Source organism: Labeo rohita, chromosome 15, assembly GCF_022985175.1.
Source record: "Labeo rohita strain BAU-BD-2019 chromosome 15, IGBB_LRoh.1.0, whole genome shotgun sequence".
Lineage (NCBI taxonomy): Eukaryota > Metazoa > Chordata > Actinopteri > Cypriniformes > Cyprinidae > Labeo > Labeo rohita.
In genome coordinates, this window is record NC_066883.1 from 36,549,101 (window position 1) to 36,576,007 (window position 26,907).

At 34.3% G+C, this 26,907-nt stretch overlaps 1 protein-coding gene across 1 annotated transcript; it reads right to left on the reverse strand.

The window, feature by feature from the left end:
- Positions 1 to 1,368: 1,368 nt before the first annotated feature.
- LOC127176949 (interleukin-1 receptor accessory protein) lies at positions 1,369 to 26,011 on the reverse strand. The gene is made up of 9 exons (XM_051128795.1): positions 25,796 to 26,011; positions 23,526 to 23,614; positions 21,842 to 22,124; positions 19,808 to 20,043; positions 18,522 to 18,654; positions 18,290 to 18,438; positions 15,553 to 15,696; positions 11,836 to 11,979; positions 1,369 to 2,148 (listed from the first exon to the last, which is right to left on the reverse strand). The coding sequence occupies exons 2-9, from the start codon at positions 23,611 to 23,613 to the stop codon at positions 1,442 to 1,444; spliced, it is 1,884 nt and encodes a 627-aa protein (XP_050984752.1). The 5' UTR covers position 23,614; positions 25,796 to 26,011; the 3' UTR covers positions 1,369 to 1,441.
- Between the last annotated feature and the right edge of the window lie 896 nt (positions 26,012 to 26,907).

Below are 26,907 nucleotides of genomic sequence, written 5' to 3' on the forward strand. Positions count from 1 at the left end.
TTAGCCACCTATATCTGCATTTAGCCACTAAACATGCTAACTAGCATGTTATTAGGAAAGGTGATTGCAGAGATTCCTTAAAAAAAAGGCTTAAACACACTTCTGCTGTAGGTGAAGCTGGATCACGAATGATTTTCGCGATCATAGGTGCATTTATGTAGATCGGGAGGTGTATTCCCTTAACAAACAAACATAATCCACTGGATCTTCAGTGGCTCAGATGTCGGGAGTAAATGACGACCACTATGTTCATTATTACATCCAGCAACACAACACCTCAATTGCTCAATCAGAGATATTCTTGTCTAACTTACATCCCTGCTCCAGCATCGAAACAATGGAGGTCGGACTGTTACAGCTGATTTAGGGCGGGTCTGAGGTAAGACGCTCATGTCAATCAACTATCGAGGGACAGGCATCTGAGAATGACTCGATTTGAAAAAGGGGATATTATCTTTACAGATTAATTAAAAACCACTGCATGAATTTTTATCAATATAGGGTAGATTTGTAGATTTGTACATACACTACCAACACACATTAATGTTTAAACAACATGTAAAAATTGAACTTTGCATCCGATGACCCCTTTAAATGGTTTAAATCATGTAAATGATTCACTCATTTGATCTGGTTCATCTGTTCTTTCTTTTCAGGTCTTCAGCCATATTTACACAACATTGTCACTGAAAATAAGCTAAAGCATGATGTTTTTTGAATTGCATGTTTTTTGTATAAAAAGATACATGCTTATTGCAAAAATTCAACACTTTATAAATACACTGTGTTATATAATAATAATTCAAGCACTTTTCAAATACCTCTTAAGGAATATTGCTATTCTCCAGCGTTTTCCAGGCCTTAAATTACAAAACGTCAAAGTATTTCAAGTACTTTTATCATAAAAACCCTCTTTTTAAATAAGAGGGACTTTATTATTATTAGTGTTTTCTTTTTTATTTGTCATATCTGATGTTTAATAATCTAAGCTTAGACAATTATTTTAATTCATTAGATGTAAATGAACTGAAGCATATGCCACTTTTATGTTCAGAACAGCATATCATCCCTTTTTAATAGTATACAAAGTATGTATGAAGTATTCAAAATGTCTGCAGAAATATAATAGGCACAATACAAGCAACCAGAAGTCAATGCGTGCAATACTGTAATGCAATGCAACACACTACTGCTTGAAACATTAGTTGCATACTGCATTGCATGCTATTTTTTTAAAAAAGCATGCAGTATGCAGTATATACTGTACTGTGCAGTATGCAATATGCCAGTGAAAATAAAACTCATTACTCTCAGGTCAAAGGTCAGCCTGACTTTATATACAGTAGTTTATTGAATTCAGTCAGTATTTACATATTACCTGAAGTTATTGTGATTTACACGTTTCATTCATAATATTCGCTGGTTAGTCCAGCAGTGTGCGTCAACAGTGTGTGGTTTGTAGTTCATTGGGCTGGTTGTTGTTGATTGGTTCACAGGGGCAGAGCTCAGTGCCGGGGTCGTTTCCAGGTTCACTGTTGGAGTTGTGCGTGGCGTGAGGTATCGTTCCATTGGCTACAGGCTGATGTAGGTGTGTGCTCCACTGAGTAGCGATAACTCCGCCCCAAATTCGACGACTTTCCTGAAAACTCACGCAGATTGCACAGCCCCGCCCCTTTTGCTCACAGCTCCGCCCACTTCTGTCACGTACGCCCACTTGCCTCATTCCGTCCCGCCCCCCTTTGCTACGTCGACTGAGTGAGATGGTCTGCGCTTGCGTATAGCGCGTGGCCACCGATGCCAGGTCCGAATGGGAGGAAGTGCTATCGATGAGTCTTTTCCCGAGAGCGAGTGGTCGCAGAGGCAGCGCAAGTCGCAGAAGCTTCCAGAAGCGAGAGTTCTTTCGCTCTGAGCGTGCGCCGTGCCAGCGGATGGAAGTCGAGTTGTTGCGCAGTTCTGCGATGTCACCGCAGGGGGCGCTGAGAGCGCGCCGTCTCACCGTGATGATGGGCGCTCGCGAAGTGTGATGCAGGTACAAACAAAGACGACACTCCAGCAGACTGATGCTCTTCTCACATAAACAGTCCGAACTCAAAACCACCAACAGTCGCCGACACGCCTGCATACACTTGAGAACCGACTCCATTAGGTCTGAGAGAGAGAAAAACACAAACACACAGCATGTGCTGATTACACCTGACTGAACATCTGCTTCAAGAGCGGCACTTAAAGGGGTCACTGGATGCAACATTCACTTTTACATTTGTTTGAACTTAAGTATGTGAACAGGCCCCTCCCACGATTATTGATTGACATGGCAGTTAATGCACAGACCCGCCCTGAGTGAGCTGTCAAACATTGTTTTGATTTGAGCAGGGGTAGACAAGAATGGTTCCTAAGCGTATTTTGTTTTGTGGCTAAAGTTTACAGTCTCTCAGAGAACAGCTCATCACCCCATGGAAGAGAGGGGCGGGGTGAGCAGAGCTCATTAGCATTTAAAGGAACATGCACCAGAACAGGTAAAAAGAAATTTTAAATAAAGTATGTTATGGACTTTTTATTAAAACCCTAAAGAATCATATCAACCTGTGGAAAATTGGCATCTGATGACCCCTTTAACACTATTCATAAAGAATGCTTTAAGTTACTCAAAAGTAGTAAAGGCATTTGTAATGTTACATAAGATTTCTATTTCAAATAAATGCTGTTTTTTTTTTAACTTTCTATTCATCAAAGAATAAAATGTATCTCAGTTTCCACAAAAATATTGGGCAGCACAACTGTTTTCAACAATGATAATAATCAGAAATGTTTGTTGAGCAGCAAATCAGCATATTAGAATGATTTCTGAATGATCATGTGACACTGAAGACTGGAGTAATGATGCTGAAAATTCAGCTTTGATCACAGGAATAAATTACATTTTAACATATTCACATATAAAGTAGCTATTTTGAATTGTAATAATATTGCATAATTTTTAATCTTTTTAATCAGATATAAACACAGCTTTGGTGAGTAAAATCTTACCAACCCCAAACGTTTGAATGCCAGTGTACATCATTTTTTAACACTCTTTTGCTCACAAATATACACTATGTAAAGTTCTTTGTTTTGGGTTGATCATTGTCCCAACACATTGTTGTTCAGCTTTGCCAGAAACATGTTTTTTGAAATTAACCAATCAGTCAACAAATAAAAATAAAATTAAAATTAAACATCACAATAATCCACTTGATTACAGTCCACTGATTAAGAGCTTGTGATGCCAAAAGCTGCATGTTTGCAAGAAAGAAATCCACCACTAAGGCATTTTTAAGTTCAAACCATTGCTTCCAGCTAAAATACTAGTCCATATGCTTTCTCCAGTAAAAAAAAAGTCCATTTCCTGTTGTCACATATTTGGCTTATTTGATCTGTGCAGATTTCTCTCCTGATTCAGACCAGACCACTTTTTCACTGTCGGAAGCATTATTATAGATTCTAGACTCATATTTTAAACAGAAGCAATGGTTTGAAGTTAAAAGCGTCTTAATGATGGACTTAAGCACACAGCTTTTGGATGTTTTTATCAGCTCATTTTGACGGCACCCATTTAGTGCAGAGGATCCACTGGTGAGCAAGTGATGGAATGATATATTTCTCCAAATCTGTTTCCATGCATTAGAAGATAAAAGACAAAGAAACAAAAAAAAAAAGATTGATTATATAATTAACTTAAATGCATTAAATGAAATGCATGTTTTTATTGCTTTGAATCCAATGATGTAATTCATCCCAAAACTGATTGTTTTAAGAACTTTCTGAATTGCCGTTGGAAAAACGTGTGCGCAGTTCACTGTTGCAATATATTTAAATGTTTGTGGGGTTTTTCTTTCCAGGGATTCAGAATTGAGCTGATCTGGCCTCTCCAGACCTCAAACTGAGAAATGCATGCAAAACCAGATTCACTGGAGCAGGACAGCATGTGCTTGAGGTTTTTCCACTTCCTCCATTCACCGATGGCTGAAGGGAAACACGTAATACATATTTCATCATCCACGATCATGAGCGTAAATTATGAGCACAGACGTCAGATGCCGTCACGGGATGATCGGCGTCAGTATGAAATTATCTGGACGTGAGAAATGAACCAATGAAACTGATGCAATCCGCGATCCGAAGTCCCGAACTGAATCAAATGATTCGCAAACCCGCACCAATGTCCCGATCTGAATGAAATGATTCACGCTCCGAAGTCCCGATCTAAATCGTAACATGCGATTCAAAGTGCCCATCTGAATCAAATGATTCGCATTCTGATCGGAGTGCTTCGAAACAGTGAATCATTCTGTGATGCAATGGTTTAACTGATTTGGAGTTTCAAAAAACTCCATTTCACCTATCACTATTGCCCTCATAAAATCATTACAAACAATGTCGAAATTTGAAAATGCACATCTCTTTTAATTTGATCTGTTTTGTGCTAATCACTTGAAATGAATGAATGAAGTCATGAGTTTGAATTAATCAAAGCTACTCCAGTGTAAATGATTCACTCAATTGATCCGGTTCATCTGTTCATTGTCACTGTTCAATCTGTCACATTGTCAGCAATTAGTTTATTGCTTGTAGTTTTATAGGCTGATTACAATGTTGTTAGCATAATTTGCAAGTTACTAGAATGTTGTTAGCATGTGTAGCAAGTTATTAGCATGTTTCTAGCCTGATTAGCATGTTTTTAACATGGCTAACATGTTACTAGCTTGTTGTTAACATGTTTCTAGCATGATTAACATGTTACTAACATGATTTGCATGCTGTTACTATGATTAGCAAGTTACTAGCATATTGTTAGCATGATTACTAAGGTAATAGCATGTTGTTAGCATGATTAGCATGTTACTAGCACGTTGCTAGCATGTTTCTATCATGATTAACAAGTTATTAGCATGATTAGCATGTTGCTAACATGATTAGAATGTTACTAGCATGTTGCTAACATGGTAACATGTTGCTAACATGGTTAGCAAGTTACTAGCATGTTTCTAACATGATTAGTAAGTTGCTAGCATGTTTCTAGCATGATTAACAAGTTGTTAACATGATTAGCAAGTTCCTAGCATGTTTCTAGCATGATTAGCATGTGGCTAGAATGTTTCTGGCATGATTAGCGAGTTGCTAGCATATTTCTAGCATGATTAGCAAAGCTGCTAACATGTTTCTGGCATGATTAGCAAAGTTGCTAGCATGTTTCTAGCACAATTAGCAAGTTGCTAGCATGTTTCTAGCACGATTAGCATGTCACTAGCATGTTCCTAGCATGATTAGCAAGTTGCTAGCATGTTTCTAGCATGATTAGCAATTCGCTAGCATGTTTCTAGCATGATTAGCAATTCGCTAGCATGTTTCTAGCATGATTACCATGTCGCTAGCATGTTTCTAACACAATTAGCAAGTTGCTAGCATGTTTCTAGTCTCAGAGAACAGCTGATCACCCCATGGAAGAGAGGGGTGGGGTGAGCAGCGCTCATTAGCATTTAAAGGAACATGCACCGAAACAGGTAAAAAGAGAAATTTTAACTAAAGTATGTTATGGACTTTTTATTAAAGAATCATATCAACCTGTGGAAAATTGGCATCTGACGACCCCTTTAACACTATTTATCAAGAATGCTTTAAATTACTCAAAAGTAGCAGTAAAGGCATTTATAATTTTACATAAGATTTCTATTTCAAATAAATGCTGTTCTTTTGAGCTTTCTATTCATCAAAGAATAAAATGTATCTCAGTTTCCACAAAAATATTGGGCAGCACAACTGTTTTCAACAATGATAATAATCAGAAATGTTTGTTGAGCAGCAAATCAGCATATTAGAATGATTTCTGAAGGATCATGTGACACTGAAGACTGGAGTAATGATGCTGAAAATTCAGCTTTGATCACAGGAATAAATTACATTTTAACATATTCACATATAAAGTAGCTATTTTGAATTGTAATAATATTGCATAATTTTTAGTGTTTTTAATCAGATATAAACACAGCTTTGGTGAGTAAAATCTTACCAACCCCGAACTTTTGAATGCCAGTGTACATCATGTTTTAACACTCTTTTGCTCACAAATATACATTATGTAAAGTTTTTTGTTTGGGGTTGATCATTGTCCCAACACATTGTCAACTTTGCCAGAAACATGTTTTTTGAAATTAACCAATTAGTCAACAAATATAAATAAATCAAAATTAAACATCACAATAATCCACTTGATCCATTGATTAAGAGCTTGTGATGCCAAAAGCTGCATGTTTGTAAGAAAGAAATCCACCACTAATGCATTTTTAAGTTCAAACCATTGCTACAAGCTAAAATACAAGCCCATAATCCATCATAAGGCTTCCTCCAGTGAAAAAGTCCATTTCCTGTTGTCACATATTTGTTTAGTACTGCTTTGGCTTATTTGATCTGCACAGATTTCTCTCCTGATTCAGACCAGACCACTTTTCACTGTCGGAAGCGTTATTATAGATTATAGACTCGTATTTTAGCCAGAAGCAATGGTTTGAAGTTAAAAGCGTCTTAATGATGGACTTAAGCACACAGCTTTTGGATGTTTTTATCAGCTCATTTTGACGGCACCCATTTAGTGCAGAGGATCCACTGGTGAGCAAGTGATGGAATGATATATTTCTCCAAATCTGTTTCCATGCATTACAAGATAAAAGACAAACAAAAAAAAGAATGATTGATTATATAATTAACTTAAATGCATTAAATGAAATGCATGTTTTTATTGCTTTGAATCCAATGATGTAATTCATCCCAAAACTGATTGTTTTAAGAACTTTCTGAATTGCCGTTGGAAAAACGTGTGCGCAGTTCACTGTTGCAATATATTTAAATGTTTGTGGGGTTTTTCTTTCCAGGGATTCAGAATTGAGCTGATCTGGCCTCTCCAGACCTCAAATTGAGAAATGCATGCAAAACCAGATTCATTGGAGCAGGACAGCATGTGCTTGAGGTTTTTCCACTTCCTCCATTCACCGATGGCTGAAGGGAAACACGTAATACATATTTCATCATCCACGATCATGAGCGTAAATTATGAGCACAGACGTCAGATGCCGTCACGGGATGATCGGCGTCAGTATGAAATTATCTGGACGTGAGAAATGAACCAATGAAACTGATGTAAATGCAAAAAGAAAGTTTTATTTATCAAAACAGTTTAAATATGTGATCACAGAACATACTGGATATGACATGGTCATTTAAGATGAACACAGTGATGAATGACAACAGCAACATCAAAATAAACATACAGAGAATCAAATGCAGTTAAATGAAAATGGTGTGAAGTTATGGAACATGAAAGAGGGAATGAAACCTTTGCCGTCCCATAAACTCATCCAAAATATGACCAGGATGATTTGCAGTAGGATTCTGCCCCCTTGTGGCTGATGTTCAGCAACACACTTCACACCTCTGATCTGAACTGACCCTTCATCAGCAACTACTGCCATTCGTTATCAGTGAAGCATTTTCTAATTTAAGTCTCTGCAAAACAACATTGTCCAAAATCCTGCTATATAACGCAGTATTTCAGGTGTCAGACACTATGCATATAAAACTATAATGGTGATGCACTATCATCCAGACACATTACAGCAGAGTTTCACGTCCCCTTGTGGGTTTCTGAGTGAACTACAGGAGGTTTGAGAGTTGATAAAAAGCTACTAAATCACTACAAAAAAAATTCAATGAAGCAATTTCAAAATAAAAACCATCAAAATTACAACAAGCAAAACATATATTCATTTTATGTGACTACCTATGTGTCGTGATCGTTAACGGATGTCAGAGAACGGTAAATATGCAAATGCGTTGTTTAATTATTAAAGTAAACATTTTAGCTCAAAGGAGTTTGACTGACGAAACACTTTTGGGAATCCCCAGTACTGAAATAAAATATAAATCTAAATATTAGACAAGAAATTGAAAATATAAAAGCTAATAGTATAATAATAGTATAAAAACACCAAATTAACACCAGGAATCCCCAATGAAAACATAATAATGTAATTAACTTAAACGAAAATTAGATATGGCAACTAACGGAATATAATACAAAGTGCTAAAATTGAAATAAAAATAAATAAATATATATTTAAATATGTATATATATACACACACACTGCCACTCAAAAGTTTGGGATCAGTAAGATTTGTAATGTTTTTAAAGAAGTCTCTTCTGCTCATCAAGGCTGCATTTATTTTAACAAAAAAAAACTGAAAAAAAACATAATTGCAAAATGTTATTACAATATAAAATAATGTTTTTTATTTTAATATACTTTAAAATATAATTTATTCCTGTGATGTAAAGCTCAATTTTCATCAGCTGTTACTCCAGTCTTAAGTGTCACATGATCCTTCAGAAATCATTCTAATATGCTGATTTATTATTAGAATTATCAATGTTGGAAACAGTTGTGCTGCCAAATATTTTTTTCAAACCTGTTATTATTTTTTTCAAGATTCTTGCAAGTTAAAAAGAACAGCATTTATTGAAAAAATCTTTTCAAAAAAGCACTGACCGCAAACGTTTGATCAGTAGTGTATATTGTTAGAAAACCCAACTATTTTAAATAAATGCTGTTAGTTTTAACCTTTGATTAATCAAAGAATCCTGAAAAAAAGAATCACAGGTTCCAAAATAATAATAATAATAATAATTAAGCAGCATATTAGAAGGATTTCTGAAGGATCATGTGACAGTTAAGACTGGAGTAACAGCTGATGAAAATTCAGCTTTACATCACAGGAATAAATTCTATTTTAAAGTGTATTCAAATAAAAAGCATTATTTTATATTGTAAAAACATTTTGCAATTTTATTGTTTTTTTCTGTATTTTTGATCAAATAAATGCAGCCTTGATGAGCAGAAGAGTTTCTTTAAAAAAAACATTACAAGTCTTACTGATCCCAAACTTTAGAGCACCGGTGTATGTATATGTATATGTTTATGTGTGTATATATATATATATATATATATATATATATATTTATATAAATATAAATATAAATGACAAAACCACGCACCCAAAACTTAAATGAAAACTAAAAATGTATAAAAATACAATTCTAAATATTACTAAATGCCACTGAATATAACAGACTTATTTAAAAAACAAAAAGTCTTACTGATCCCAAACTTTAGAGCACCAGTGTGTGTGTATATATATATATATATATGTGACCCTGGACCACAAAACCAGTCATAAGTGTAAATTTCTCAAAATTGAGATTTTTACATAATCAGAAAGCTGGATAAATAAGCTTTTTTGGTTTGTTAGGATATGACAATATTTGTCAGAGATACAACTATTTGAAAATCTGGAATCTGGTGGTGCAAAAAAATCAAAATACTGAGAAAATCACCTTTTAGTTGTCTAAATGAAGTTCATAGCAATGCATGTTACCAATCAAAAATTAAGCTTTGGTATATTTACGGTGGGAAAATATCTTCATGGAACATGATTTTTGGCATAAAAGAAAAATCTATACATTTGACCAATCCAATGTATTTTTGGCTATTGCTACAAATATACCTGTGCAACATAAGACTGGTTTTGTGGTCCAAGGTCACATATATATATATATATATATATATATATATATATAAATGACAAAACCACACACCCAAAACTTAAATTGAAACTTAAATTGAAAATCTTTTTTCTGCAAAGCTGCTTTGAAATTATGCATATTGTGAAAAGCGCTACACAAATAAAATGTGACTATGTAGGCACCAGTGATTGAGTAGATGTAAGCTGATTTTGTCTACAACACACTTGTAGAATAAGGATCGATGAGTTTCTCTTCTGCCTGATGTGTGTTTTGCGTGTGTGTGTCGGGTGTGTGTTGTGTGATATCCGGTAGCTTTGTTTTCTTGTGTGTGTGTTGCGTGTTTCTTCTCAAGGGAAGCTCGAGCTGCAGCTGTTTCCAGAAGCGTGAGGACAGAGGGGCCGATTTCTCGCCCTTCCAACGTATGAGCGTCAGCGCCAGGCGGGCTTGCCGCAGCTCTTTGACCCAGTTCTTCCTCTGGACCGGTTTGAACTGTATCAGAACCACCCTGAGGTTGCCGCCGTGCAGCATGCTGGTCAGTCCGGCCTGCAGCTCGAGCAGAGCCTGGGTCCCGTGCACAGCGCTGCACGGACTCACAACAACCACCAGCCTGCGGCTCTGACCCACAAACCTCAGCGTGTCGTCTGTTATCGCTACACACAGATATATGTTAATACACTCACTCACACATCATCAAACAGTTTCAACATTTACTAGAGTTATTTTGGTATTATTTATATATAATTAGAGTTTTTAGTAATATTTAGAATGATGTTTTATTTTTAGTTTCATTTTAATTTTAATTTATATTTTTGTGAATTTGTATGGCCTTTTTTTTTTACCAGTCATAAGGGTAAACTTTTTGAAAATACATTTTTTTTTTCAATATTATAATTTACATTTAATTTATTTCAGTTTTGGTTTATTTCATTTTTGTCTTTTTATTTTGTTTAGCTTTTACTTTGACATCTTAAGTTTTAATTTTAGTTTAATTTTGTCATTTTGTTATGTGCTTTTGCCATTTTCATTAGTTTTTTTTTTTTTTAAATATTATTATGTGTGCTATTTATTTATTTATTTATAGTTCAGTTTTAGGTTTTTTGTCATGTTATTTTGTTGTGTTTAAACATGACCATTTAGGTTTAATTTAGTTTATTTCAGTTTTAGTTTGTATTTCAATCCTGTCATTTTATTTATTTTTTATACTACTATTTAGGTTTACCTGTTTTCAGGGTTTTTTGTCATGTTATTTTATTGTTTTATTAATATTATGACCATTTAGGTTTAATTTGGTTTACTTCAGGGTTTTTTTTCTATTCCTGTCATTTTATATATTTTTTATACTGCTATTTAGAATTAGTTCAATTTTAGTTTTTATATAATTTTGGTTATTTAATTTATTATTTAATTAATTTATTTATTTTAATTTATTTCAGTTTTAGTTTTATATCTAATTTCTGTTTTTCAGCTAATATTTATATTATATTGTATTTCTGCAAATTTTAGTCAGGATTAGGCCATAATTCAATTTATAAACGCGCTTAGAAAAAGTCATTGCTGGTGTGCATCTTGAGACAAAGCAAGGGCACTGACATATTTTAAGATCAGTCACATGACATCCAAACAAACAGACAAAATATTTAACCTTTTAAAAATGTTTTATTTAGACTGTAGAAGTGTTATTTTAGTACTGATATACTACCATAGTTTTTGTTAATATTTTGACTTACATTTTATTTTCGTTCTGTTTTTACTTTATTTTTACAGTTAGTTGTTAGTCGTGCTTGCCATTTTGTTTAGTTAGTTTTTATTTATTTTACTTTTATTTATTTTACTTTTTTATTTAATTTACTTTGATTTTAGTTTAACTTAGTACAAGTTTAACCATAAAAACTTATTTTTTACAGTATATTAGTTATAATACTAATATTTATGTTGGAAAATGTTCACTTTTAAACATTTAAATGTAACATTTTAAATTTTCAAATTTAAAAACACTTTCAAATTTTTAAAAAATTTACATCCTTAAGCTATTATTTTGGCGGAATACTGGTGAAATACTGTAAACCTCTGGACACAAAAAGTAGTTAATTATGCAAATATGAATGTAAACAAAGTAAACGTACACATTCCTAAATGCACAATGAACTTGCAGCTTGTTTACAGTGAATTAAGCTGCTTTGTTTGTGAACCCCTACAGTATGTCTGGAGTCTCACGCAATACTCACTTCCTCCAGGAAGACTGTCCCGGTCGAAGATGCAGACGGAGTATCCAAACTCAGTCTCCAGGACTCTACGCAGCGTGGACAGAACAAACTCCTCCTCCTCTGTGTTGCGAGCGTACGAGATGTACACGTCATACTGCTTATCATCTGCAGACACAGACAGAGATCAGTCACTACACAAACTTCACTTTGATCTTTGTCAGTAAATACCCCTAGTAGAGTTACTGGTTACAAGTTATTCATACTAATAGCTGACATTCAAAACAAAAGTATACACACATAATATATAGACAAATATATATATGTAATGCGATCTAGGAAAACCCAACACATGGTGAAATTTTTCCTTTTTAGGTTTCGATACCATATGAAAGCTGGGTTTAAGCCCTTTCCAAAACGTTTTTTTTTTTGGTCCAAAGTTATGGCTATCTTAGTTTTGCTGATAGCGACGATTTTCAGGAATGGAATTTTGAAAAAACGGCTTGAAAGTGAGATGACTGTCACTTTACGGGTTTAACGAGAGCTGTCTGTCAAGTCAGGAGCACTATACTGGATCATTATACAGACAGACTGTCTGTTTTCCGTTGTTTATCATGTGCATAGTCTCCAAACTTTTGATCACCCATTTTATGTTTAGATAGCACGAATAATGCAGCCGTCCTAATTGTTCACGCACTGTGCTTAAAACAGACTGTCATCGGACTCCTCCTCTTTAGTAACTTCATCATCCGATCCTTCATCTCTGGATGTGAAATAGTCCGTTATAACATGGTTTAGGGCACTGATATCACCAAGATTGAGCAGACTGAGACGAGTAAGATCGGTTAAGTGAGCAGCTGCAGTACTTTAGACGGCAATGTTGCGCTCCGCCATCTCACGATATTAAAAAAATAATTAAATAAAAAAAACTTTGCATGCCGTAGTTTACACAAGACTGGCGGAGAATGTGAATTGATACGCCTTTACTAAATATGTTACATGGTTTATTTTGATACGTTAACTGTTTTTGTGGAAAGTCATTTCTGCTTGCTGCAATAAATGGCTATTTTTCTGCACTAAACAAGTGAATTTCGCCGAGATATTTTCAGAGATGATAGACAAGATTTTACAGAATAATAATTTAATGAAAACCCAATTTTGACATAAAAAAAAGACATTCGACGTATTTTCCGAATTTCCTGAAAACATCCCAGTGCGACATCCGACGGGTTTCCCCAGATCGCATCACATATATAGAAAAAACACTAACTAAAAAACTAAAAAAGAGAAATTACTAAAGCTTTAAAATTAATGTGAGAAACACAAATATATTCATTCAAAATATCAATAAAAAGCTACAATAGTACTTCAGTAATACTAAAATAACACGGATCTGTCACAGAAACAATCAGGTTGATGGCATTAAATGTTACATTTAAAGGGGTCCTATTATGCTCTTTTTCAAGGTGTTGATTTTGTTTTGGGGGTGTACTAGAACATGCTTTCTTGCTTGGTGGTTAAAAAAACGCATTAATTTTAACATAATTTACATTATTACAATACATGTCTACCAGCCTGGCACATACAGTCATGTGAAAAAGTTCGGACACCCTATTGAATTTCATGGTTTTCTGTATCAGGACATAATAAAAAATTATCTGGTCCTTGGCAGGTCTTAAAATTTGGAAAATAAATCCTCAGATAAACATCATCACATGACATATCACACAGTGTCATTATTTATTTAAGAAAAATACAGCCAAGAGGCAAAGGCCATGTGTGACAAAGTTAGGACACCCTATGAGTCAACTGTCTCACCCTATGAGACATTCATTTTCTGTGACTTTATCAATCTCTCACATCGTTCTGGAGGAATCTGGACCACTCTTCTTTTCCAGTTTATTGAGGTTTGTGGGCATTTGCTTATGCACAGCTCTCACCACAGCATTTGAGTCAGTATGAGCTCTGGACTTTGACTGGTGTATTGCAACACCTTGATTCTGTTCTTTTCAGCCATTCTGTTGTAGATTTGCTGGTGTGCTTGGGATCATTGTCCTGTTGCAAGACCCAATTTTGGCCTAACATTAGATGTCGGACAAATGCCTTCGCATTTGACTCTACAATACTTTGATATACAGAGGAGTTCAACTCATTGACTGTGAGGTGCCCAGGTCCTATGGCTACAAAACCAGCCCAAAATGATCAGCCCTCCTCCAGCATGCTTGTCTTTTGGTATGAGGTGTTTGTGCTGATATGCTCTTTAGGTTTTTACCAAACTTGGCGCTGTGCTTTACCAAACATCTCCACTTCTGTCTCGTCTGTTCAAAGGACATTATTCTAGAAGACTTGTGTTTTGTTCAGATGTAACTTTGCAGACCTAAACTGTGCCTCATTGTTTTTTTGACCAGCCAAGGACCAGTTTTGTTTTAATGATGTCCTGATATGGAAAACCATGGAATACAATAGGGTGTCCTAACTTTTTCACATGACTGTAAGGCTCGATTAGTTCCAGGTTTAATGAAGGCCCGCCTTCCGAAAAACAGTACGTGTTGTGATTGGTTAGCTGTCCCACTGCGTTGCGTTTGAAGAACAGCTTAGACAGTGTTTCAGTACTGCCACGGCCCTTATCAAAGAAGCACGTTCTGTGTACAACTGTTAGCGCAAGCTAGATTAAAGTGATTCTTACGTTTTTCCTACAAAAACACATGGATTCACTACAGGAAGCCTTTATTAATCCCCTGGAGCTGTGTGAAACACTTTTTATTATGGATGGATGCATATTATTGGACTTGTTTTGGACTGATGAGGAGAAACACCCGTCTATGCCTTTCTAAAGCTTGGGAGTGCCAGGATAAATTTTAATATAACTCAGATTGCATTTGTCTGAAAGAAGGAAGGATGTATGGAGGGTGAGTAAATAATACGCTACAGTAGTGTTGGGTCCTGTCGTCAGCCTGTGAGATCGCCAATACATGATATTATCGTGCTAATGTATTTAATTATTTACATACTTAGTTTCATTGCCCGAAACCAGCTCCAGCATGAGGCTAAAAGCAGCCTAACATTATCAAAGAACATCATCACTGATTAGCCTAGCCTATTCTAGTACAAATTTATGCATTTAAAAAAAAACACTCGCGTTATAAGTGAAGCTATCTATTGGGCTGGGTTGATGCACTTTGAGATTTGTAACTTTGTAGATCTTTTTTATCTTTTTTTTTTTTATCTTTTTTCACCCCTTTAAATGTAACATTTGAAACATATTAATTTAAATGTAACATTTGAAACATATTAAACTAAACACGAAATCATAGTGATAAACAGAAGCATTTTCAATGAGGGGCTTCTGCGCAAATGAATCTCTTGACTCAGTGCGGTGAATCCAACTTTAACGTTAGATATGAGAGAGAGGAGCGGAGTCTGATTATCACTGCTGTTCACTCGGCTGTAAAAGCGACTGCGCAGTGTGAGGTAAACAACAGTGATGTAGGGTTTGCTCACGCTACACTGACGGCTGCCTGCTGGGAAAAACTAGCTTGCTACTAGAAATGAAAATAGCTGATCACACAGTTAGTAGTGATGCTACACAATACTGCTACTGTAAAATTGGATGCCTGCATTATTGCATTGTATAAGCTTCAAATTAAGACATATTTAAGGCCAGTAAATGTTCAACTAGCCACAAAACAGCGCGTCATATATATGCCTTCAGGGTCAGTGAAAATGTGTGTTTGTTTTCACCTGTGTATCTCTCATCTGAGCCGAACCAGGAGCGATAGAGCAGCAGCAGCTCGAGCCAGAACACGTGATAGATGACAAACATCATCAACATCAGTGCCAGCGTCACTCCTAAACCACAGCCCAGCTCTAGAGTCGGGATGTACGCTATAAACACACACACACAAACACAAGATTATATGCACGCATAGACACAGAATACTTATTAAACACATAATTCACAGGTCAAATTTAGCTGCTTGTGTCTCTTTATCTTAACTGGTAAAGCATGATATGGATTCAAGAAACACATGCTGTATGCTTTATGCATTCGGTCATTTATAAAAGCATTTGCCAAGTGCATAATTGACATCTGTTCAACAAAGACTAATTAAATAAAGTTACTAAAATTCTGATCAACATTTGCTGCCAAAATAAACATATGTGCATATGGGGTCTAAAATAAACATACAGCTGAAGTCGAAAGTTTACACCCCCCTTGCAGAATCTGCAAAATGTTAATTATTTTACCAAAATAAGAGGGATCATACAAAATGCATGTTATTGGTTATTTAGTACTGACCTGAATAAGATATTTAACGTAAAAGATGTTTACATATAGTACACAAAAGTGACCCATTCAACAGTTTACATACACTTGATTCTTAATACTGTGTTGTTACCTGCATAATCTACAGCTGTGTTTTTTTGTTTAGTGATAGTTGTTCATGAGTCCCTTGTTTGTCCTGAACAGTTAAACTGCCTGCTGTTTTTCAGAAAAATCCTTCAGGTCCCAAAAATTCTTTGGTTTTCCAGCATTTTTGTGTGTTTGAACCCTTTCCGACAATGACTGCATGATTTTGAGATTCATCTTTTCACACTAAGGACAACTGAGGGACTCATATGCAACTATTACAGAAGGTTAAAACGCTCACTGATGCTTCTTTTTGATGCTGAAGTTTTAAAAAAAAAATTTTGAATTCAACTTATTTTGTTTTCTGGGAAACATGCAAGTATCTTCTGTAGCCTCTGAAGGGCAGTACTAAATGAAAAAATATGATATTTAGGCACATTCACAAATAAATAAAAAAAATTATGCAATATATTTCTAACAATAATAGAAAAATATAGCAATTATAGAAAGTCTTTCATTTTGAAGTTTTGGTGAAAGTAAGTTAATACAGTCTAAAATTTTTGGTTTTGAAAGGATGAAAGCTGAATAAAATGCATTACAGATGCGTTAAATTGATTAACTCTTTCCCCGCCATCGACGAGATATCTTGCAATTAAGAGACAACACTTCCTCGCCACTGACGAGTTTTTACGGCAATCCGTGTTCTAGGTGTATTACGGTAGAGAAAGCCCTGGCGCATTCCCCGAATGAGTTACGGGACTTCGGGGTCTTCCAGGTGCGAATACAAGACGATCTGCATCAATGGAAGAATCAGAGAAAATGTAGATCATATCACATATAATAATGAAGAGGTATACATCTAAACAGACCTCCGATCACTCATATTTTAACCATTTTGAATCTGATCAGGTCAAAGTAGTCAGTGAGGGAGATGCCTTTATAGACACTGAAACTTATAGTAGTGTCGTAGATAGGCCGATTTGGATATGTATATGTATGTATGATTGTATACATGTGTGTGTGTTATCTATATATGTATGTATGCGTGTACGTGTGTGTGTTGTATGTATATTTATATATACATACTTAAACGTATATCTGTGTGTGTGTGTGTGTGTACATACACATATATATATATATATATATATATATATATATATATATATGTAAATATGCATTTATATATTTATATGTGTGTGTGTGTGTGTGTCTGTTTGTTGAATGCAATTTCAATTATTCATATAATTATTTACAGGTATAAGAATATGACATCTGAATGTATTTTGCTTGAAAATGCTTTGATAAAATGCATTTTTCTCAGTTTTTTGTCCAAAATGTTATATTTCTGATGAAACCTATCTGCATTCAAATGATGATAAAACATGAACACATGAAGATGGCATTTTTTTTGTTGAAAAGCAGAGGCTTGTATCTTTATTTTGATATATATGTTCAATATTCATAGCATACAATATTCTGAGGGCCGTCAAATTTAGGTGAAAATCACCAAAAATGCTGGCGGTGGCTGGCAACTTTTTTTTAAAAACGCTGACGGGGAAAGAGTTAAAAGTGACAGTAAAGTTAATTTTTTTTTTAACTTTATTTTCAAAGACTTAGTTGGTTTTATTTAAGATTTAGGATTTTGTACTATTTTTCCTTCATAAAAGGTATCTTATTTTATTTTTTTTTTTACAAATTACATAGCTGCCTATATATGCTACTGCTAAAAAGTGTGGGTTTAGTAAGATTTTTTTAAAGCAAATTAATACTTTTTATTAGTTTATTCAGTAAGGATCCATTAAATTGATCAAAAGTGACTGTAAAGACATTTATAATGTTGCAAAAGATTTTATATTTCAAATAAATTCTATTTTCTATTCATCTAAGAATCTTGAAAAATAAATGCATCACAGTTTCCACAAAAATATTGTGCAGCACAACTGTTTTCAACATCATAAATGTTAATCATAAATGTTTCTTGAGCAGCAAATCAGCATATTAAAATGATTTCCGAAAATACATGTGACACTGAAGACTGGAGTAATGATGCTCAAAATTCAGCTTTAAATCACAAAAATAAGTTACAGCTTAATATATATGCATGTGTGTGTTATCATGTGTAATTACGTTCGGTTTCGAGTACGGCTCTGCTGGTGTTGAACCCGCGGCTGTTTCTGACAGAGCAGTTAAACTCCCTCTGCAGGTCGTCAGCTGAAAAATCCTTCACATACAGGACTCGTTCTTTGATCTCGTCACCGTAATCATTTCTCACAAGCCTACACACACACACACACACGAATCAGTTAAACAGAGATAGAGACAAACCGAAGGAGTGAGAAACACAAAAACACATCCGTACGTGGCCTCAGGTGAGCTGAATCGCGTGTCGGCGAGTTGCTCCACGGTTTTGTTGTCGATGGTCCACCAGACGTCCTGCTTTTCGTTGAACAGGTGAGGCAGATGCACACGACAGGACAGCGTCGCTGTGTCTCCTGCAATGTGGAGACGTTCACTGATGTATACTGCAGAAAGATCGATTAACATCCAAATAATATGTATTTTATTTTATTTTATTTTATTTTATTTTATTTTATTTTATTTTATTTTATTTTATTTTATTTTATTTTATTTCCTGTTCCTAACATGGTGGAATTAGCTGCATGATTTAATTACATCTTACCATCCAAATATTATGTATTTTATTTTATTTTATTTTATTTTATTTTATTTTAATTAAATTTTTTAACCTATTCCTAACATAATGGAATTAGTTGCATGATTTGATTACATCTTAACATCCAAATAATATGTATTTTATTTTAATTTAATTTAATTTAATTTTATAACCTATTCCTAATATGATGGAATTATTTGCAAAACTCACAAAAATGCTAAATTAATGTTTCCAAATGTGCCGTAATTGTTATTACTACAAGCAACAGCACATACTGCACCATGAAAATGCACTCAAAACACTGACATTTGACTAAAATGACCTTTAAAAAGCTGCGCAAGAAATATAGATTTCTAGTTTGATCAGGGCACGATGAATTTTAAGCTGAATGCACACGTCTGCAGTGCTGCTTTTATTTGCCAGCACTAAAAATCTGGCATGAAATGTATCATAAATGTTGTTTCTTACTCTAAAATAACATTAAAAAACAGCCAATGCGCATGATGCACACACAAGACTGTGTGGAAGTTTCATGTAAACACCAGGTAGTGACTTTGCCGACCGCTGATTGGCTTATTTATTTGGTAGGCGTGGCTTATTTTACTATAGTTGCCATATATGGTCGTCCACTTTCTCCCATTCATTCTAATAGCAGTTGTTTATCTCAACTATAAACAGTCATGCATTTTAGACAAGTTTAGGTTATTTAGTTGTTTAGTAGAGCACTAGTATTGATAATGCATCTTTCTTCACACACAGGTCATTTCTTGCATTGTCACGACTCTTTAAACAGACAAATTGCCCGTGCTGATTTGCATATTGATAGCTTTGCCCACATATAACCTTTAAAACGAATAATGCTGATTGTTTGAGTTCACGTTTTCTCAGTTCATTAGCCGTGCGACTCTGGAGATTAAGAAATTCATTTGCTTCGGTTGGATGAGTTCTCAGTATCATATTCAATTAGGATAGTCTCAGATGTTTATTCTCACACACAAACACACAGACGGACGGACTCACGTGGTACCATCTGACGGTGTGTGTGCTGTTGGGCAGCGTGAGTTTGTTCAGGTCTGGACAGGAGAGGGTTTGTTTGCTCAGAAACGGTATAGTCAGGTTCAGGTGAGGTTGAGCGTTCTTGTCACACTCGCCGTCCTTCTGAACGACCTCCAGCTGCACACCGATCTTCACACACGACGAAATGTTGCTGCCACACACACACACACACACACAAAACAACATGAAATAACCTGCACGATTGGTTTATGTTTAGGTCTATATAATATGCATTTATATCCTAAGCTAACCCTAACATGTTGAAATAATCAGCATGACTTGGTTCCATGTTTATATTTAGATCCAAATATTATATTATATTATATTATATTATATTATATTAAACATGATGAAATAATCTGCATGATTTTGTTACACATTTCCATTTAGATAAAATAATATTTATTTTCCTTAATAAATATTTTATTATAGTTGATTTGAAACATTTATATCCAAAATTAAACCTTGCACAATATGATTACATTTTACCCTCCAAATATGTATTTTTATTTTATTTAATTTTATTTTATTTTATTTTTTTATTTATATCCTAATTTAAATCTAACATGATGGAACTACTTGCACAATTTAATTACATCTCAACATCCAAATAATATGTATTTTTATTTTATTTATTAATTTAACTTAATTTAATTTATTTTATTTTATTTTATTTTATTTTTCCTAACCTATTCTCAAAATGATGGAATTACTTGCATGATTTGATTACATCTTAACATCCAAATTATTTTTATTTTATTTTATTTTATTAATTTATATCCTAACTTAAACCTAACATGATGGAACTACATTCACAATTTGATTACATCTCAACATCCAAGTAATATGTATTTTTATTTTATTTTATTTTATTTTATTTTATTTTATTTTATTTTATTTTATTTATATCCTAACATAAACGTAAAATGATGCAATTACTTGCACAATTTGATTATATTTTATGCAAATAATATGTATTTTTATTTCATTTCATTTCATTTTATTTTATTTATATCCTAACTTAAACCTAACATGATGAATTTACTTGAATGATTTGACTGCATCTTAACATCCAAATAATATGTATTTTTATTTTATTTTATTTTTTCCGAACCTATTCCTAACATGATGAAATTACTTGCATGATTTGGTTACACATTTCTATTAAGATCCAAAGGGTGTTTATTTATTTTTCTATTCTATTCTATTCTATTCTATTCTATTCTATTCTATTCTATATGTTATAACCCTAACATGATGACATAACCTGCATTAATTGGTTTACATTTGTATTTAGATCCAAATAATATCTATTTATATATATTATATTATATTATATTCATGATTTGGTTACATGTTTATATTTATACCGAAATAAAATATTTTTAAATAAATAAATAAAAATTATACATTTTAAAAATTATAAAAATAAAACTATAATACTTACTTACTTATTTACTTATGTATGTATTTATTTTATTTATTTGTTTATTTCCTAACCTAACATGATGAAATAACCTGCATGATTTGGTTACACATTTACATTTAGATAATTATATTATATTACATTAATATATTGTTTTATATTACATATACATACATGTAACCATTACATTTTTGTAACATTTATCACTTTGACATATTATACAAACAATTCACATATATCACTGCTGCTTTTGAAGGTTACAAGTACAAACTGCCATTGAAATCTGATTTTATAAATATATTATGGGTTGCAGGAATTAGTTATCATGATGTTCTACCAGCACTGAACAGCATTCACCAACTCATTTTACTTCCATAATGTGTTCACTTCCATTTCAGCTTCCATAAGACTAGTTGTTTAACCAATCAGATAACCCACCAACTAGTAAGTTCTGAATATGTAGCTGTGCACATCTCTAGTATGTATATAGTGTGTGTGTGTGTGTGTGTGTGTGTGTGTTTACCGGAGCATGCAGATGTAGAGTCCGGCGTCCTGCGTCGTGGCCGGTTGTATCCACAGGTACTCGCGGTCTTTGTGCAGTGTGTGTAGTTTGAGGTTGATGGGCTGCTCCAGCTCGTGTGTGCGTGTGTGTCGGTACCACAGCAGAGACAAACTGCTGTTCTGCGTCTGACTGTAGCTGTAGAGCGTGGGATGAGAGAAGAGCGGACAGTAGAGATACGCCACCTCCCCGTCATACACCCGCACCGAACCCTCGCTCCACACGCCCCAGTCATAACACTGAACATCTGAAACGCACAAACATCATTACAAACACACCTGCTTTAGTTTTACTTAGTATAGAATATCAGGTTAAACTAAATGAAATTAAACATGCAAGGTTTTTACATATTTTATTTTAGTCACAGTTTATTTTAAAGTAATTTTTAAGGTTTTAATTTTAGATAACTATATTATAACTGTTGCCAGTTAACTGAAATCTAATTAAAAAATTATTATAACATATTTATATAATATAAATAATTAGCATAATTATGTAAAAAAAAAAACTGATCAAAATGACAAAGGCACATTACAAATTTACTAAAGCAAAGTAAACTGCAAATATTATAATAACAAAATTAATAAATAAATGAATAAAAATAAACAATAAACGTATAAAAAATATAATACATACATATAATAACATATAATAAAATAAATGAAATAAAAAAACTGAAATGTTTAAATGCTGATGTCGGAACGAATATACTAAAATTAAAAAAAAAAAAAATACAGAATTTTGCTGTAATTAAAAAAAATTGCTGTAATTTTTTTAATTACAGCAAAATTTAGGAATGTAGTCAAAATTTACAGTGAAATTTAGAAATGCGGCCTTGGCAACTAACTGAAATTTAATTTTAAGTACTAAAATTATTCAGTCTTAAATAAAAATATACTAAATCTATTTAGAAATATTATATATATATAAATTAAATTACAAAAAAAAAATGCAAAAATTAAATCAACAAAATTACTAAACCCTAACTAAAACCAAAATGATTAAAAACCATTTTCAGTAATTGATATATAGTTGAAATAAGGTAAAATATAGATATTTTACAATATAGATATTAGATATTCAATTAGATGGCAACTAACTGAAATTTTATTTTATGTACTAACATTACTAGATCTTAAATAAAAAATATATTAAAACTATTTATTAAAAAAAAAAGTAAAAATATATATTAAAAAATTATAATAAATAAAAGTAAAAAAAATGAAAAATATATAAAAAAAGAAATTATTATGGGGTGGGTTCTAAATTTGCACAGTTGCTTTTTGTTTTATATTACTGTTATCAGAAGAAAATTCAATAAACAGTTAACAACAAAAGAAATAAATTATTTTAACTATTTTAATTATTTGAAAATATTGCTTTTTTGCATTTTATGGATTAAAAATAGAGTCCATAAAATGCAAAAAACTATGCAAAAAAACTATTTTGTGACTGTCAAAATATGCATAAAAAAAAAAAAAAAAAAAACATCTGTAGATAACCAAAGCCTAAAAATGAGCTGAAAAACATTCATTTCCATCAGCCCCATAAACATTTACACTATCATTCAGCACTATTTCTGTAGGATTCATCCTTCACTGGCCACAGGCCGACCAATCACAGCCGCTCAGTCAGACTCGACTCTCACCTGATTGGACGCTGGCTTGAGTGACAGACGCAGAGAAGACGCCCATCTTTAAAACGCAGAGGCAGAGAAGTTTGAAGACCAACGGCATCCTGGAGAGAGAGAGAGAGAGAAAATGAGTTTGTGTTCAACCGGCTGCCTACATTTCATCAGATTTTCACTCAGTTTATTATCAGACTCCATAAAACACTCCTGAAGGTGTTTTTACTACATGACAGCTTTAAGAGCGCAAGAGGAGGAGGGAAATTAATAAAATCAGAAAGAAAAACAAGATGCACATGTTAAAACATAAGTGCAGATTCAGATGTTTATTGCAGTTGAAGCTAAACAAAAAAATGAATGAATCATTTCTACAAATGTAGATGCAGTTATGACTGAATTTACATTACTACTGCATTGCTTTAGAAAAAATCAGCTTACAAAAGAGGCCAAAACAGATCAAATTTAATGTCTTTATCTTGCTGTAATTAGCTAATAGTTTGTCGAGTCTGGGATTTACATAGAACAGCACAAATTGTGAATGAATCGGAGTCAATTATGTGAACTGGATCAACTGATCCATTGAAAAGACACTCAAAAGATCACTTTCTTTAAATATTTAAATGTAGACGCATTAAAAAGTACCTCAGATGAACAAAAACACATGACAAATTGCACCGTGTCATTATTTACTGAACAAAAAAATAAATGTGTGACAAAGTTAGGACATTGGAATTGAGAGAGTAAATAACAGTCAAGCACTGCTAATCAAACACCTTTGATTAACTGATCATCGGCAAGTCTGAGCGCCTCTATAAAAGCATAAGCTTTGGCAGTTTGCTGGTCTGGAGCCTTCAAGTGTGTGTTAACACAATGCCAAGGAGGTAAGACATCAGCAATCATCTTAGAGAAGCAATTGTTGCCGCCATCAATCTGAGAAGAGTAATATGGCCATTTCCAAACAATTTGAAGTTTATACACAAGTGGGAGACATTTAAAACAGAAAATTCACCCCAAGATCAGACTGTGTAAAGCTTAGAGAAATGGGAGACAACCCAAGAACTACACCTCAGACTCTACAGGCCTCAGTTCACATGTTAAATGATAAAGTTCATGACAATATCATTAGAAAAATATGGGACAAAAATGGCATGTTTGGAAGGCTTGGCAGAAGCCTCTTCTATCTAAAAAAAAAACATTGCAGCACAGTTTAGGTCTGCAAAGTTGCATCTGAACAAAACACAAGTCTTTTAGAATAATGACCTATAACAGACGAGACTGAAGTGGAAATGTTTGGCCATAATGCACAGCGCCAGTGCAAGTTTGGTGAAAACCTAAAGAGCGTATTAGCACAAACACCTCATACCCAAAGACAAGCATGCTGGAGGAGGGCTGATCATTTTGGGCTTGTTTTGTAGCCACAGGGCACCTCACAGTCATTGAGCTGGCCATGAACTCCTCTGCACATCAAAGTATTCTACAGTCAAATGCAAGGGGATCCGACATCTAAAGTTGGGCCAAAATTGGGTCATGCAACAGGACAATAGCCCAGTCAAAGTCCAGAGCTCATCCTGACTCAAATGCTGTGGTGAGAGCTGTGCATACGCAAATGCCCACAAACCTCAATAAACTGGAGCAACTTTAAAAAGAAGAGTGGCTCAAATGTGAGAGACTGATAAGGTCACACAGAAAATAAATGCTTTAAGTTATTGCTGCTAAAAGTGGATCTACAGGCAGTTGAATTATAGGGCGTCCTAACTTTGTCACACATGGCCTTTGCCTCTTGGCTGTATTTTTGTTAAATAAATAATGACACTGTGTGATATGTCATGTGATGATGTTTATCTGAAGATTTATTTTCCAAGAACCAGATAATTTTTTATTATGTCCTGATACACCATGAAATTCAATAGGGTGTCCTAACTTTTTCACATGCCTTTATATATAGTTGAGTATATGAGCTGTACTATACTGTATTAATTGTGGGGCAAAATGTTTTTTAATCAATAGACTTCTGTCAGACGTGTTTTTGTTGTTGCTCCATCAACGTTGAATACAAATAAGCATCTCATTGTTGTCTCATTATACTGTACAATATATAAAGCAGCATTTACATGCTTCACATGCGACTCTAAAGTTCTTGAGAAAATACCACAGAATTACCGTGGTTTCAAACGCTGCCACTTTCAGACACTTTCCTGTTAGTGACACTGAAGAGAGGAAGTGGATTCATCAATAACCGCAGGTAAACACATGTACAAAACAACACGAATGAAAGAACTGAAGACACCAACCCGCTCGCGTCCCTCCGCTGCTGTTTCTGTCCTTATTTAACGCGCATATTTACGTTCACATCAGATTGTATCACTTCAGGCTCCTCCCATGGAACAGCAGCGTTTACACAATCTCTCAAACAATATAAGCGCGTCAATACTTGCCGCACACCGGCCGCGCAACGCGACGCGCCTCTACAGGAACCGAACTGTCCCGTTAAAATCACCGAAGCGCTCCACGATGCGCGCACGCGCTTCAGTGCGCGTGCTGGAGTTGCTTCCTAAACTGAAAAGCAGAGTTAAAAGCTCAGTTCATACATTTCTGCAATTAGACTTTTCACTTTTTTAATGCTTTAAAGGGGTCATCGGATGCTACGTTCACTTTTACATGTTGTTTGAACATTAATGTGTGTTGGCAGTGTATGTACAAATCTACCCTGTAATGGTAAAAATCCATGCAGTGGTTTTTAATTAATCTAAAAATAATATCCCCTTTTTCAAATCGAGCCATTCTCAGATGCCTGTCGTTGTGGCGTCACACCCACAGAGGCCGCTCCCACCATAGTTGATTGACATGTGCGTCTTACCTCAGATCAGCTGTAACAGTCCAACCTCCATGTTTTGATGCTGGAGCAGGGATGTAAGTTAGGCAAGAATATCTCCGATTGAGCGATTGAGGTGTTGTGTTGCTGGATGTAATAATGAACATAGTGGTCGTCATTTACTCCCGACATCTGAGCCGCTGAAGATGCAGTAGATTACGTTTGTTTGTGAAGGGAATGCGCCTTCCGATCTACATATATCCGTCTATGTTCACACGAATCATTCGTGATCCAGCTTCACTTACAGCAGAAGTGAGTATAAGGGTTTTTTATGAATCTTTGCGATCGCCTTTATTTTAATAATATGTATTAAATAAAACTTTTGTGCTAGTTAGCAAGTTTAGCGGCTAAATGCGGCTAAAATAAACAGGCTCGTCACTCCACAGAGAGAACAGAGGGGCGGGGCGAGCAGAGCTCATTTGCATTTAAAGCAGCCTCGACCAAAATGAGATGATTTTTGCAGAGCTGATTTTGTCAAGGTAAAAAGGGTGTTGTTTTACACTACCATTGAGAATTTTTAACCAAAGCATA